The sequence below is a fragment of the Sus scrofa genome, chromosome 2, assembly GCF_054392235.1.
Source record: "Sus scrofa isolate SSC_HxYL_T2T_F1_AM1 chromosome 2, Sscrofa_HxYL_maternal_Yorkshire_Landrace_v2.0, whole genome shotgun sequence".
In the NCBI taxonomy this organism is placed as follows: Eukaryota; Metazoa; Chordata; class Mammalia; order Artiodactyla; family Suidae; genus Sus; species Sus scrofa.
In genome coordinates this window covers 958,881-973,332 of record NC_139384.1, presented here as the reverse complement: position 1 = coordinate 973,332, position 14,452 = coordinate 958,881, and the positions used below count along the sequence as shown (strand labels likewise).

At 70.0% G+C, this 14,452-nt stretch overlaps 1 protein-coding gene across 18 annotated transcripts in view; it reads right to left on the bottom strand.

Moving 5' to 3' along the window:
- The window catches only part of BRSK2 (BR serine/threonine kinase 2), a 57,538-nt gene that overhangs the window by 11,698 nt on the left and 31,388 nt on the right, over positions 1–14,452 (bottom strand). For 10 of the 18 annotated variants that reach the window (XR_002341376.2, XR_002341377.2, XM_085009841.1 and 7 more), the window contains exons 2-15: positions 10,678–10,772; positions 9,735–9,820; positions 7,174–7,314; positions 6,632–6,748; positions 6,031–6,064; positions 5,802–5,870; positions 5,566–5,712; positions 4,634–4,665; positions 4,176–4,340; positions 3,982–4,079; positions 3,757–3,907; positions 2,005–2,070; positions 1,050–1,082; positions 166–226 (exon numbers count right to left, since the gene is read on the bottom strand). Coding sequence is in view for 13 of the 18 variants with exons in the window: in XM_085009841.1 (XP_084865967.1) it covers positions 166–226; positions 1,050–1,082; positions 2,005–2,070; positions 3,757–3,907; positions 3,982–4,079; positions 4,176–4,340; positions 4,634–4,665; positions 5,566–5,712; positions 5,802–5,870; positions 6,031–6,064; positions 6,632–6,748; positions 7,174–7,314; positions 9,735–9,820; positions 10,678–10,772 (1,295 nt within the window). In the remaining 5 variants the exon portion in view is untranslated. The remainder of the gene's footprint in view (positions 1–165; positions 227–1,049; positions 1,083–2,004; positions 2,071–3,756; positions 3,908–3,981; positions 4,080–4,175; positions 4,341–4,633; positions 4,666–5,565; positions 5,713–5,801; positions 5,871–6,030; positions 6,065–6,631; positions 6,749–7,173; positions 7,315–9,734; positions 9,821–10,677; positions 10,773–14,452) is intronic. The other 8 variants (XR_014836544.1, XR_014836545.1, XM_021082586.2 and 5 more) reach the window with 2 other exon arrangements.

The window sequence follows — 14,452 nt, the reverse complement described above, 5'->3', positions numbered from 1 at the left end:
AAACAAACAAAACAAAACAAAAAAAACGTGCAGTTAGCGAGAGCAGCCGGAGACCACAGAGCAGCAGCCACCACCACGCGGGCGGCCCCAGCAGCAGGCGGGGTGGGGGTCCGCCCGGCCGCCCCCCCACCCTGGTGCACACTGGCCACGGGGGGCGTCACTCACCCGGGGGCTGCTGAGGGGGCTGGTGGAAAGGCCGGAGGAGGCGCCACTGATGGACCTGGACCTGGGGGTGCAGGTGCAGAGAGCGGCTCAGACTGCGAAGGGCCTGCAGGCTCTCAGCTCCTCTCCCTCGGGCGGTCCCTCCGGGAGGCCCGGAGCCCTGGCGGGAGCCCCGAGGCCACCCCAGTCTGCTGTCCCCACACCCCCTCTCACCAGGCCCAGGAGGGCCCATGGCCCCTTGGGGACCTCAGCGGAGCCCTGGTGGTGCAGCCAGTGGCCTTGGGGCTCCTCCCCCCACGAAGAAGGTGCCCCAGGTCCAAGGCCTCTGGCCCAGGATGGCACAGAGGCACCCTCGGCAAGGACTGCTCAGGGGCTCAGCTGAACGAAGGGCCAAGGGGAGACAGAGCTTTTCCTGTGAGCCAGCTCAAGCCCAGGGCCGGGTCCGCTCGCCGCGTTCGGCTGCCCTGAGCCCAGCTGGCCCCCGAGGCTGAGCCGTCGAAGGCCCCGAGTCCGGCACCCGCCTGACAACCTCACACCTGGCGTGCAGGCCACCAGCTGGCACTGGCCCAGCCTTCCACGGCCACGGCCACGGCCACCCGCCTGGCCCAGAGCCGCCCATGGCCCTCCCCCACCCCCCGCTCACACCACAAGGTCCTGGACGGGCGCCAGCAGGGACGCGGACCTGGTCCGCCCCTGGCCCCACTCGGCCTGCAGGCCTGGCCTGGGCGCGGCTGGAGGAAGCCACTGGGCCCGCGTGCCCGGCTGAGACGCAGGCAGCCACCGCCCTCTCGGGGCGGGAACCGGACACCTCCCAGGGCAGGGCCAGGCCTGTAGGGCCTCGCTCCACCACGCCGCATGGGCCCGAGGGAAAGCAAACGGCCGCTCACCCCTGGGCGCCGGCACCGCCCATCCTTAGAGGACTGGAGCCGCAGGAGAGAGGAGGACAGAAAGGAGTGAAGGGCGGCCACGCGGCCCGCGGCCCGGCCGCACGGGGCCTCGCCTGCCCGCCACAGCCGGCCCCGGGCCCCGTGGCAGTGACCCCCCCGCCTGACACAGCCACAGAACAGGCAGTGGTGCTCAGCCTGCTCTCAGCCCCCCGGCCCAGCCTGCCCGCGTCCAGGACCACACCCGGAGCCAGGCCCGGGCCGGAAGCCTTCAGATGCCGAGGAGGGGGCGGGGGGGGGGGCAGCCAGGGCCCACCCCCGCAGCCACAGCCGGCAGGGGCAGCGGCCACGAGCATGGCGCTCGGCACAAGGAAAGCAGAAAAGCAGCAGCGCGGGGGAGTGGGGGTGCCCACGCACCCCTGTCTGACCAGGCAGCCCCTGGGAACCAAGAACGCGCCAGCACAAGAGCAGCCAGGGCAGGGCGCGGGGCAGGGCGCAGGCCGGGCCAGAGGGGCCCTGGGGCCACGCCCGGCCCCTGCTGCCCCTGGGCTGAAGAGCCTTCCAGCACGGGGCTGGGGCTCAGGAAGGCCAGCCCGAGACCGTCCCGCCTCCTGCCCCTTCCTGGGGAGCCTGCACTTCCACTCTGGCCAGTAAGGCGTGGGCAGTAAGGCAGCCCCGGGCCACAGGCCACGTGGGATGGGGGGAGCTTCACCAGGGCCACCGAGGCCCACGGACCGCAGGGCCCGGGCAGGACGGAAGGGGCCTCGCGGCCTGTTGCCAGGGGTTCCCCGGGCACCGCTGGCCTCCCCACAGCCCCATTCCTCCTGGGTGTCAGCCTAGCCTGGCCCGGGCCCGCCCCCGCCAGAGGGGGGCCAGATGTGCCTCAGGCCCAGCCCTGCCACCAGGCCCGCGTGGTCTCTGGGGCTGGGGGGCGGGGGGTGGGTGGGCGGGTGTATACCTGTCTTCTTTGCTGAATTGGGGGTGGGCTTCAGCGATATCCAGGCTTTTACTGAACATTGCTTTACTACAGCGGGAACAAAGCGAGAAAACAGAGTTACTGACGCAGCCCCACCAGGCAGTCCAGGAGGCCAGACCTCCAGACAGCTCTGAGCTGGGCACGGGCCCAGGCCCCAGGCCAGGGCATGTGGACATGGGGGTTAAGGTCAGTCTGCAGGACGGCGCCAGGGCCACAGCACACCCAGCCCTGGTGACCGGCTGACCAGGGTGGCCCGGCCAGACCTTGGAGGACCAAGTCAGAGAGGAAGCGGAGCTCAAGGAGCAGCAGCAGCGAGGGGGGAAGGGCCAGGGGGAGGGGCTTTCTGGTGGCTACTGGGACAGCTCACGCCTGGCCCCATCCCAGGGCCCCTGGCCCCCAAGGCATCAGGCTTGGAAGGTGGAGCAGAAGCCACGACAGGTGGCCCCGCTCGAGAGGCCGGCTCCAGGCAGGCGAGCGGTGGGGGTGGGGATGGGGGTGGCTGGTGCAGCAAGGGCCGGCCTGCCCTCAGCCTGCCCTGCAGGTGTTGACCAGGGGCCGGGGGGCCAGGTGTGGGAAAGGTGGGCTGCGGAGAGGCGACCTCTCTCCTGGGTCCCCGGAGGGGGCCACGTTGCTCTGGGACCCCAGGAAAGGTGCGCCCACAGCAAGCAGGACGTGACACAAGCAGGCAGGACGGTGGCACCTGCTACTACACCGTCCCCTCCCCACCCCCTGGAAGGAGGCCCCAGAGGCGGGGGAGCCTGGGTCAGAGGCTGAGCCAGCCTGGCTCCAGGGCGGGGAACAGGGACCACTGGGGGGCTGTGGCCTCAGTGGGCCAGCCCCGTTGAATCCTGACGGTGGCCCAGAGCCCTGCAGCTCCTCAGGGCCTGGCCGGCCCTAGCACCCAGCGCCCAGCGGACCAGGGGCAGCCAGGGCTGCTGGCCTCCAGCCGTGCCCCCAGGCTCCAGGGCTGACCTCAGACGGCTGACCCTGCCCGGGTGGGAATGCTTGGCCTCAGCCAGGCAGCCCGAATCCGCCGAGGGCCACGATGCCCTCCCTTCCTCCAGGGAGGTCCGTCAGGATAGCCCAGACCTGCTCGTCACCCTCCACCCCCAAGTTCCATGTCCCCGACCCCCGCAGCTGACCCCAAACGTAGGGCCAGCATCAAGCAGGGTCAGCCTGACAGGCTGCGGCTCAGCACACAGCGTGACCTCAGCCCCACCCCGCCCCGCCCCGCCCCGCCGAGTCCAGCTCAGCTCAGCCCAGCTCAGCCCAGCTCTGATCTGCTCAGTCTAATCCAAGCCAGCCCAGCTCAGCCCAGTGCCGTCAGGCATGGCCCAGCCCAGTTTAACCCAGGCCAACGAAGCAAAGCCCTGCCCCGCTCAGTCCAGCCCAGCCCAGTCTACTCCAGTCCACCCCAGCTCAGCCAGTCCAGCCCAGCTCAGCCCAGCTCCGCCTGGCCCAGATCGACCCAGTTCAGCTCAGTCCAGCCCCATCCAGATGAGCCCAGCCCAGCTCAGTGCAGCCCAGCCCCGCGCAGCCCCGCGCAGCCAGTGCAGCCCAGCCCCTGACACAGCATGGTCCAGCCCTGCCCGGCGGCCTTCGCACAGCCCCAGGGCGCGGCGGGGGGGCAGAGAAGAGCCAGGCGAGGCCCAGCACAGCCCGAGAGGGGCGCCGACGCCGACCAGACCGAGGCACCGCGAGGCAGGGCGCTGGTTCCTCCCGGGAGGCACGCACCTCTGGCCGTGCTGGGCCATCTCAATGGCCCGCCGTGCAGGCACCGGGGAGCCGCCGTCCGTCACGCTCAGCACCTCCATGGACTTGCGCTCGGGCCGCCGCTTGCCGTGCCGGTTCAGCATCGGGGAGTCCACGCGCTTCCGGGGAGGGTCTGCATGCAGAGGGGGGTCAGAGCCAGGCAGCCCGGAGGGGGCAGCTCGGGCCGGGCCGCGCGGGGCCTCGTACCTATCTCGTTCCTGGGCGGCAGGTCCTCGTCCTCGTGGCTGGGGTACCTTTCTTTCCGGTCCAGTAGGAGGAAATAAATCATCTTCTCCTGGTTTTCCCTGCCGGGGGTGAGAGGCGCCAAGAAGGGTGGGTGGCGGTTCCCGAGAAGGGCGGTGTCCCCGTGCCCCCCCCCCCCAGTGCAGCCCGGGACGCACTCCTCCGACAGCAGGTCCTGCAGCAGCTTGTTGCGGTCCCGGAAGCAGCCCAGCGAGTGCATGCTGTCCAGCACGTCGGGGTCGATGTCCTCCAGGCTGGGCAGCGAGCGGATCTGCACCTTGCGGGGGACGGGCTGCTCCGGCTCCGGCTCATTCTTGCCGCCTCTGTGGGCGACAGGGTACGGCCACAGGTCACTCACCTCTGGCCCAGCCCGAGGCTCCGCCGCCCCCGCCCCTTCCCGGGGCCCCTGAGTCCTGCTGCTCTCCCTGCGCCCAGCCCCTGCACACCTCCTGCCTGTGCCCAGCGCCGGCCGGCCCGGGGCCCGAGAGCTGTCCGGGCAGCCCAAGGCTGGAGGCAGGCCTGCCCTGGGCCGGGCCCTCCCCCTGCCTTCCCTAGCAGGCCCTCCAGGCCACAGCGGCAGGCGAAGCAGGCAACGAGGGCAGCAAAAGCTACTTACATGTACCATGTGTGTTTCTGAATGTGCTCTAGCTACAAGGAAAGAGAAACAGGGAGTTAGTGCCAGGAAGGCGCGGAGGCCACGTTAGGAGGCCAGAGGAAGCAGAGCAGAAGCGGCGGGGGCGGGGGGTGGGGGGGCGGAGGCCAGGAGCAGGACGGGGAGGGAAGGGGGTCGACCGGGTGGGGGCGGGGCTGCATTCCCAGAGGCTCCAGGCTGGTCCCGGACTATCCCGAGCGGAAGAGGAGATGCCAGACAGAGACAGCAGGGAGTTGGGGAGAAGGGGGCTGCAGGCAGGGGTGAGGCAGCAGGTGGAGGTTGGGAAACAGGAGCCCCCAGAGGCTCAGGGCCAAGGCCTGAGGGAAGTGAGCAGGGGAGAAGCAGCCAGGGACCCGGCCTGCCTGTGCAGGAGGGGCTGGGTGCAGGCACGAGCAGGAGGCTCGGAGCTCCGGCTCTCCATCCCTGAGCGGGAGCTTGGCTGGGGAAGGTGGCCTCTTGGACTGCTGGCCACCCTCGTCATGGTGAGGCCAGTCCAGGGGCGACCTGCTGCCCCTGCCCTGGGGACCTGCCATCCCAGTACCAACGGAGCCCAGACGAGGCCAGAGACCCCTGGCTGGCTGGGGCTGCCCCCACAAGGGGGGCTTCCCTCAGACCCTGGCTAACCCCGCCCCCCCTCCTCCGCCGCCGCCGCCGCCGCCGGAGAGGGTCACGCAGATGGGGCTGGCCTCAGAGACAGGGATCCAGAGAAGTGGCCACCAGCCGCAGGCGCACGGCGCCACCGGACTGGTGCGGCCATCGGGTGCAGGTGGGCTGTGCGCGCCCGCGCCCCCATGAGCTGCGCAGGCTCGCGCCCGCGCCCGCCCCTGCGCCCGCGGCCCCGGCCCCTGCCCCGCGGCCACCGGCGCGCGCTCTGCGCCCCGGCTGGAGGGACGCACCGTGAGGCGCCGCGCCGCGTCCACCTCGATCATGCCGCGCAGCAGGCTCTGGCAGTCGGGCGGGATGAAGTGCGGCATGTGGAACACGCCCCGCTTCACCTTCTCCAGCAGCTGCCGCAGGTTGTCGTCGTCGAAGGGCAGCGCCCCCTGCGGGCGGGACCGCGTCACCGCGGGGCGGGCCGACGGGGGAGGGGCGGGGACGGAGGGGCGGGCGGGCGGGCGGGGCGCGGGCTCACCACCAGCAGCGCGAACAGGATCACGCCGCAGCTCCACACGTCTGCCTTGCGGCCGTCGTACTTCTCCCCCTGCGGACAGCACTGCGGTTGCCGGGGGCGCAGGGCCGGGGTCCTCGCGCGGACGGGGATGGGAGAGTCTGGGAGGAGCTGCCCGTGGGCGGTGCCAGGGACAGGGAGGCTCCTTGGACGGACAGGGACGGGGTGGGGGCGTAGGGAGGTGGCTACTTACCCGGATCACCTCCGGGCAGGCATAGTGGGGGGATCTGAAGGCAAAAGCGGCTGTCAGGGCAGGCGGCTCAGGACCCCCGGGGCACCCAGCCATCCCGCCCTCGGACCTCTGAGCCGCAGGACCCCGGCAGGTGGAGACAGGGAGGGGTGCCCCCCCCATACGCTGCCTGGGATGGGTGCCCCACTGTGGGGCCCTCAGGCCCACCAGGAGGCCACCGGGCATGGGATGCGCACAGCTGAGCCCGTCCTGCCAGCTCCTGGGGGAGACCCAGGCCTGGGAGCCAGGGACCCACTCTGCTGTCTGCCCGTCCATCCAGGCGCACACAGACGGCCAGAGGAAGGACCGTGCGGCACGTCCCAGCGCAGCACGACCACGAAGGTGCCAGAGCAGGAAGCCGGCACACCGGCCTCACGCCCGAGCAGGGCAGGCAGCTCGCAGGGTAAGACCGGCCTTCCAGGGCCGGGCCACAAGCCACGGGGTGTAATGGCTCCTCACTGACGGCACAGGGGCCCTGCCTCCAGCCCGGGCTGTGGGCGGGGGTGGCCTCTGGGACAGCGCCCGGCCCACGGAGAACCGGCGGCTGGTACAGAGCCTGGCTCACCCGCAGCTGGTCTCCAGCAGGCTGTCGCCAACCTGCAGCGATGCCATGCCGAAGTCTGCGATCCGGATGTTATTCTTCTCGTCCAGCAGAAGGTTTTCTGGCTTCAGATCCCTGTGGCTGAGGAGGAGGGCGGGATTGAGGCGGCCCGAGACGGGGCCGGCCGCCCGCCTGAAGCCCCGCCCTCCCAGCTCCAGGCCAATGGCGGCGGCGCCTGGTGACGTCACCCGCAGCCAACCGGTGACGTCTCCACAGGGCGGGGGGCTGCAGGGCGGCCGGAGGGCAGGACCGGGTCTCCGTAGGCGACGGACGGCGCTGCTCTTCTCCTTGACGTCCCACCCCATTCGTGCCCGCCCCCACCTGCTCTGGGGCCCCCAGACCCCGGAAAAACCTGGGAGGCTGGGTGGGCGCCTGGCAGAAGGCTTTCTGCTGCCCCGAGGGGTCGGAAGAGGATATCCTGCCTGATGGGGCGGCGGGGGAGTGCAAGGGGGGGGCGGACCTGCGGGCGGCGCCGGGGGTGGGGGGGGACGGGGACGACGACGCACCAGATGGAGTGGCTGTGGCAGAAGTCCAGCGCCGAGATGATCTGCCGGAAGAACTTGCGGGCCTCTTTGGGCGTCAGCCTCCCTTTCTTGACAAGGTAGTCGAACAGCTCCCCACCAGACACGTGTTCTAGCACCAGGTATCTGTGGGGACGGCCGGGCGTCGGGCGGGCACACACAGCGTGCCCGCCCCTCTGGGCCACCCATCCGGAGCACCTCCAGCCAAAGGCAGTGGGACAGCATCCCGGCGGGGCATCAGGCCCCCTCAGCTTGTGCACCACCCACCCCCAGCCCGCCTGCCTCCTGGCAGGCCCACCTCCAGGGCAGCGGAGTCCAGGGAGCCCTCTGCAGCCAGGGGCCCAGGAGCAGGGCCACAGTGGCTCCAAGGGGAGAGGGACACTGCCCCTTGTGTGAGCCCAAGGCTTGGCCCTTCCAGGCCCTCAGGGAGTCCTGACCCGCAGGGTACAGGGCAGGGTAAAGCTGGTCTCGGAAGAGAGTGGGTGGGGCAGGTGGGGGGCCTGGCTGGGGGGGAGTGGCCAGATCGCACGTGGTGACTGCGCCAACTTGGCTGAAATGACATGGGGGGGCTTTTGGAGGAGTGGATTCCCATGGCGCCTCCAGGTTCCAAGCGCACGAGCGCCAGGGAGGAGCGGCCAGCTAGTCTGGCACCCAGGGGCATCCCACCACCAGGCAGGGCTTCCAGGGACCAAGGACACGTGGGGCTGCTGTGCGGGGCTGCGGGGGGAGGGGAGAGATGGGGAGGTTGGGGGAGGAAGGCATCCAGGCTCTGGCTGGGGGGCCCCTCGCATCACTGAAGGCGGCCTGTGAGACGTGGCTTGTGTCCCAGCTGAGCCCCCTGGGGTGGAGCCTGGGGGTGGCCAGGACTTGTGGACATTGATGTCTGCGGGGTGCAGGGGAGCTTGAACTTGGGGCTGGGCACAGGCCCGGAGCAGCCCCTGGTGGGAGCGGAGGGGATTCTGTGGGCTGCGGTGACTTGGGGAGGGGAGGTGGGTGAGAGGGGCCGGTGGGACCAGGGCTGGCAAGGACGAGGGTGGCCTCAGGGGCAGAAGTGGAGACACTAGTGGTGCCAGGAGCTGGTGTGGCAGGAACAAAGGGACCAGCAGGGATGGGGGCAGCCTGTCTGTGGCAGGTGGGGTTTGGGGGGAGGAAGGGGCTGGAGACACAGGGTGGGGTTTGAGCAGGGGGGCTGGTTCCAGGGGTCCTGCCCTGCTCCCGGGTGGGAGGCCCGACTGCCGTCCAGGCCAAGGGGTGGTGAGGCCCCTGCCTGCTCCTCCACCTCCAGGCTCCCAGGGCCGCCTTGGGACTTGGGACTCTGCAAAGGGCAGGCACTGGGCCCAGCAGCACCCAGGCCGGCTGCCTGTCCGCCTTCCTCCCGACATCCTGTTCCTGTCACCGGGCCTGGCCTGCCACCCCCTCTGCTTCCTGCCCCCTGCTCAGTGGCCTCGGAGCCCCTCACCCTGCCTGTCGTCCCTGCAAGTATCTGAACGGGAGGAGGTGTGCCCGGCCTCCTGCGTGGGGATGGGCAAGGCCCCCACTCCACGCTCATCACGCTGCTGGGGCTGGGTCCCCATCAGGCCAGCAGCGGGTGGCCGGGAGGAGAGCCCTGTGGGCCATCGTGGTCCTGGTGGTGCCTGGGTTCCCCCACCTCACCAGTGTCCACGGGGCAGCTCTCGTCACCCCATCTGCAGTTAAACTCTCAGAGTTGGCTGTCTCTGTGGTGCTGGGTCCCCAGCTGGCACAGGGATGATGCCAGGAGGAGCAAAGGGAGGCCAGAGAGCAGAAGCCTCTTGTCAGAGGGGCCAGGGAGCCTTTGGCAGCCAGCTTCTGCCCCTCCTCCACTGCCCAGCACAGGGCCGAGGGGCTGAGGATGGCCACCTGGGCCAGCCTGCCCGCATCAGGGGCCCAGTCGGGGCTGTGCCGGAGGGGCCCCTGGGACACTGAGCCAGGGGATGCGGGGGCGTGCCAGGCCAGCCCCCCCCCCCACCCAGCCAAGACCCAAGGAAAGCTCTGGCAGAGCTCCCCGCCCCGCCCCAGGGACGAGGCACAAGAGGCCTGGCCCTTCCCGCGGGCACACACACAGCTGTGCTCCAGTGACCCTGTGAGTGGCCCCCAGGTGACCTCACTGAGGCCAGACAGCTGGGGATGTGTGTGTGTGGGGGGGGTTCCAATCCAGGGCTGCCCTCAGGGCCGGAGTTCTACTGGCCTTGGTGGCCGAGGTTATGACACGACGGCCACACTCAGTGGCAGGACAGCAGGCTGGGGGGCTGGCCTGGGGCCCCCATGTCCATGAGGGCGCAGATGGGGGTTCATGGGAGTGGGGGGGAGTCCATGCGAGCCGCCAGCAGAGCGGCAGGGTCCTGGGACTCACCAGGCCTGGGAGAAAAGGCACAAGTCGCCCCTGCCCCTTGACCTCTGCCCCTAGCTCCCTTCCCCAGGAACCCCCGTCCCGGTTTGTTGTCCCCTCTGACCGGCCCGGGGTCGAACCCTCTGGGGACGGACCCCAGTCCCCTGCCCCCCAGCTCTCCGGACCCAGCAATACCTACAAATATTTTTTGTTTTCGTAGACGTCGTGCAGCTTGAGGACGTGGGGGTGCTCGATGAGCTTCAGAATGGCGATCTCCCGCTCCACCTGCAGGGGGCGCCCTCGTGGTGAGCCGGCCGCTGCGCCCACGCAACCCGCCACCCACCCGTCCAGGCTGCGGGTGGGGCCGGGTGGGGGCACTGAGCCCCTGGGGATGCCGCGTGGGCTGGGGCGGGGCAGCACTGGATTTGGAGCAGGGCCAGCCTCGTGTGGGGTTCTCCACACCGGGAGCCCTCCCCTGCTGCGCCCAGGTCCCTGCCGGGTCTTAAGGGAGCTGTGGGCTGGAGACACTGCCAGGTCCCCTCCCACTGAGCCCCTGCCTCCCCACTCGATATCTCACAGCGACTTGGACTTAGCGCCCCCAACTCACACAAGAGACCCAGCCCCCCACCTCCTGCTGGGCGCTGGCCAAGGCAGGGAATCCGCCTGCCTCCCCTGTCCAGGTAACAGCCACCCCTTAAAAACCAGCCCCACCTCTCCCCCCACCGAGCCAGAAGGTCCCCTCCACTTGCCCAATGACAGCCACCCCTTAAAACCTGCCCCCCCCAGCCAGAGTGTCCTCACCGATGTCACGGATTCCCACCCATCGGCAGCCCCCCAGTCTCCACCCACCCGAGCAGGGCACCCACCGCCCTCCAGGTTTCCTGCCCTCAGGTGCCTGGAGGGCGGGGTGGGGCCGGGCCTGCTCAGAGCTGACACAGACGTGGGTGCAGGCCAGACGGGGTCCTCCAGCCGTGCGGGCTCTGCCTCCGGCGCTAAGGGGCCCAGGCTCCCCCACCCCCGGGCTCCCAGGGCGGCAGGAACGGCGAGGAGGAGGGGCTGGAGGCCTCCTGGGGCCAGGCCCTCCGCCCTCATCCCGATTCCGACCCTGGAAACAGGCGCCCAGCCCCGCCCCCTCGGCTCACCTTCATCAGCACAGACTCGCTGAGCTTCTCCCGGTTGACGATCTTGACGGCCACCTTCTGGCACGTGACACAGTGTATCCCCAGCTTCACGAGGCCTGTGGCGGGGGGAAGAGCAGCCCTCAGACCCCGCCAGGCCTGCGCCGGCCCAGCCAGACCCCGTGGCCACTGTCTGCCTGGAGGCTGTGCCCAGCGTCACGGCCCCACACCACGGCCCCTCCCGCAGGCCCTCTGCCCCTCCAGCCTGGGTCTCCGTCAGGCCCTCCTCCCCAGCCAGCGACACCTACACTCCCTCCAACCCCGGCCGCCTAGACTCTCAGCAGGAGAGCCGGGCTGCCCTGGGGTCCAGGGCCAGCACTGCCCGGCCTATCAAAGCCCACGGGCCCCTGCCCCCGTACATTCAGGCCTGCTGCCCCCACTCATCACCCTCCTTTCGGCCTGTGGCCCCCACCTCCCCCGGGGCAGATGTGCCCCCCCCCTCCGCACTCGTGCCCCCCCCACGGCTCTCTGCAGGACACCAGCACACAGGCCACTCCCTGGGCCCCTGAGGAAGGATGCTCCGCCAGTTGCCCTCTGCTGTCACCTCCACGCTGCAGGGGCCTGAGGTCCTGGTCGCTGCGCCCTGGCCACGTGGGCACAGCTGGGCACCCGCGCCGCCCCCAGGCTGAGACTCGCTGCCAAAGCCCTGAGCAGCCTCTCCCTGTGCGGCCCATGCCGGCCGCCCTCCGCCCTCCGCTGGCCGCCCTGCAGCCTCAGACCCAGACGCCCTGCCCTGCCCCAGCCTGGCCAGACCCCAAGGTCCTCGGCGGTGACCGTGTCCCTCTGGGCATGGGGGCATCACCGTGGTCAGGCTGCATCCAGCATCTGGCGGCCTGGATGCAGCCCTTCCGCCACGCCGCCCCGCAGCCTATCCACGACTTCTGCCAGCTTTGGGGACATGGAATGAGAGACAGCCGTTTCACCCACACTCGGCTGCTGCTTTAACTGCGACCTAGACAGCAGTTCCGACCCCGGGACTGGTCCGTGGCCCTGTCACGCTGCTCTGGCAGTGGGTCTCACCAGTCTGTCAAGCTCTCTGCTCTTTCCAGCATGTGACCCGTCGCCTCATGTGCAGAAAACACGTCCCCTAACGGCTCCAAGCCCTCCCTCTGGCCTTCTGGGTGGATTCGCCAGCGTCACGCCTTCCAGCAACTTTGTGTCCTCCTGGCCGGCTGCCCCACACCCCCAGCCTGGCCCCGGGCGGCGAGCTCGGCAGGGCAGACGCTGTCACCAGGGGCGGGGGCAGCAGCTGGGGGGCCCGAGCCCTGGCACAAGCCCCTGCAGCGGCCCCGCAGGGGTGCGGCTGAGCCTGGGCTGCGGCCCTGGAAGGACTGCGGGCTCCTGGGGCCTCTCAGCAGCTGCCCTTGATCTAGTGCGTGAGCCCGGGGGTTCCAGGTCAGGAGAAGCAGAGCCAGGAGCAGGGGGGGGGGGGGGCGGTGCCAGTGCCTGCGGTTCAGAGCAGAGGCCCAGGGACTCCACGGCCCCAGGACGGCCTCCAGGAAGGGTACTGGGCCTGGCACGACCCCTCCCTCCAAACAAGTGGGCCCAGACGCAGAATGGAGCAGCCTTCTGTCCGCGAGCCCCCCAGCAAGGCGGACACAAGGAAGCAAGAACAGCAGTAAGCGCCGCTGGGGGAGCCCCTCCAGGTCCCCAACGCCCAGCAAAGACCTGGACAAGCCGCGGACAGAACCGGCAAGGGCTCCCGGGGAGATGCCAGTGGCCCAGAAAAGCCCCAGAGAGGAGCCGCCCCACCTGTGCACACACCCCACGCGTGTCCGTGGGAGGCAGGAGCCAGACACGTGGGGAGGAACGCAGGCCTGCTTCCACAAATGAGAGGACGTGCGCCTGAACGCGACGGGGCTGGACAGTCAAGCAGGACCACGCTCCGGAAGTGGAAGACGAAATGGCCGCTGCCCCCATCGGAGTCACAACAGCCAGCCTGCGGACTCTGCACCCGGAATGTGTGACCTGGGGGGCCGTTACCGCGCCCACTTCACAGATGAGGAAACGGCTCCACCTCCGCCTGGTGCACAGAAAGGCCGGGAGGACAAAGGACCAGGGGACCAGGCGCCCTGGATGAGTCCCGTGCCGTCAGCGCGTGAGCCTGCCCCACCCGCAGAGCTGCCTGTGGGCCTGCGGGCTGCAGGGGCTGCCCTGGGCCACGTCCTAGAACTCTGGTGGCTCCCTCCCTGCCTTCGCTTTCCTCTGCTTGCTGCTTCTCCCCTTGAAAGGTTTCTGCCCGCAGACTCCTACACACTCCTCAAAGCCCAGTGCAGAGGTGCGCCTCCTTGGTGAGGCTTCCGGCCACCCTGGGTGTGCTGGTCCCCTGCAGCCCCAGGGCCCCTGGGGTGGGCTGTTTGGGGGCCACGCCCAGGAGGCGGGCAGCAGGGAGTGCTCCCTCTGCAAGGGAAGTGCACGGCCCGCTTGGTTGCCCAGCCCTCCAACTGCTCAGGCTCATTTTCCAATTGTGATTTTCTCTCTAATTACTGTCTTTACAGCAAACACAGGCACGAGGGAAAGTAGTGTCACAGACCACGGCGGGAGGGGCAGTGCAGCCACAGGTGCCCCGGGGCGCTGGGCTGCCCGCACTGCAGAGCTGCAGGACGCCCCGAGGCCCCGGCCCACCCACTGGCTCCCGCTGCATCCCAGGCTCAGGCACAAGTCCACGTTCACTGACGGAGTGCCTGCCGCCCGGGTCTCCAGAGCCCAGCTGAGAGTCAAGGGGCCCCAGGCACTGATGCCTGGAGCCGAGCAGGGCAGTCAGGGCTGAAGGACAGTGGCGGGGGTGGGCAGGGGGCAGCCTGGGGACTCCCCTCCCTACAGGCACAGCGGGGTCAAAAGCTCCAACACCTCTGGCCCTGAGGATGGAGGGGGCTCCCAGCTCGGCAGCCCGTGGCCCTCAGGCACCTCCCTCTGCGCTGACCTGTGTCCTACCACCAGGAGAGGCCTGGAAGTCGAACCCAGTGTGACTGTGAGCCCCCCCCCCGGCCCCCCGGCCCAGCGCTCAGGGGCACCAGCGCCCAGGGGCCACCTTCACACCCACCACTTGCGGGCCTGGAAGTCCTCTCTCTGCACGTGGGGGCCGGGGCCGAGCGGCGTCTTCCCAGCCTGTGCCCCTACACTGCTGACAGGCCATGTGACCTCAGCGACACAGCCCCCAGGGCTCTGCACACGCCCCTGCCCTGCTGGCAGCGTCCCGCAGAGTGAGGTGTGCGGGGTGCCTGCAGCTCCCACAGAAGGGAAAAGGCAAAAAGACAGTTTTCGCCATTTCTCACTTAAGATACAGAATCCAGCTCACGTTGCCACCCGGAGCCCCATCCGCGGGGAGTGGAGCCAGCTGGAGGAAGAGACGGCCCGGCCCCTCCGTCTGGGGCTTCAGGGAACCCCTCCACCTCCTGGGGCGGACTGGCCCCCCGCACGGTCCTCTGTGGCCCCCCAGGAGGAGGACCTGCCACGAGCCCTCCCGGCGCCCCCCCAGCCGCAAGCGGTGGTCCCTGCCCCCCCTCGGCGGCCGCGCCCCTCCGGGGGGGGCCCTGCACTTCCTGCCTAAAAGGCCTTCTTGCCTGTGCGTCCCCCTCGCCCTGGCTCCTGCCCCACCTGGCAGGGAGTCGTCGCGGCAAGGGCCACCTCGGAGACTCCGCTCCTGTGGCTTCTGCCATGCGCCCCCCGAAGAGGGTGGAAGCTCAGAGAAGGGGTGGGATTCAGTTTGTCCCCCACAAGGCCCAGCCAGAGGGGGGTC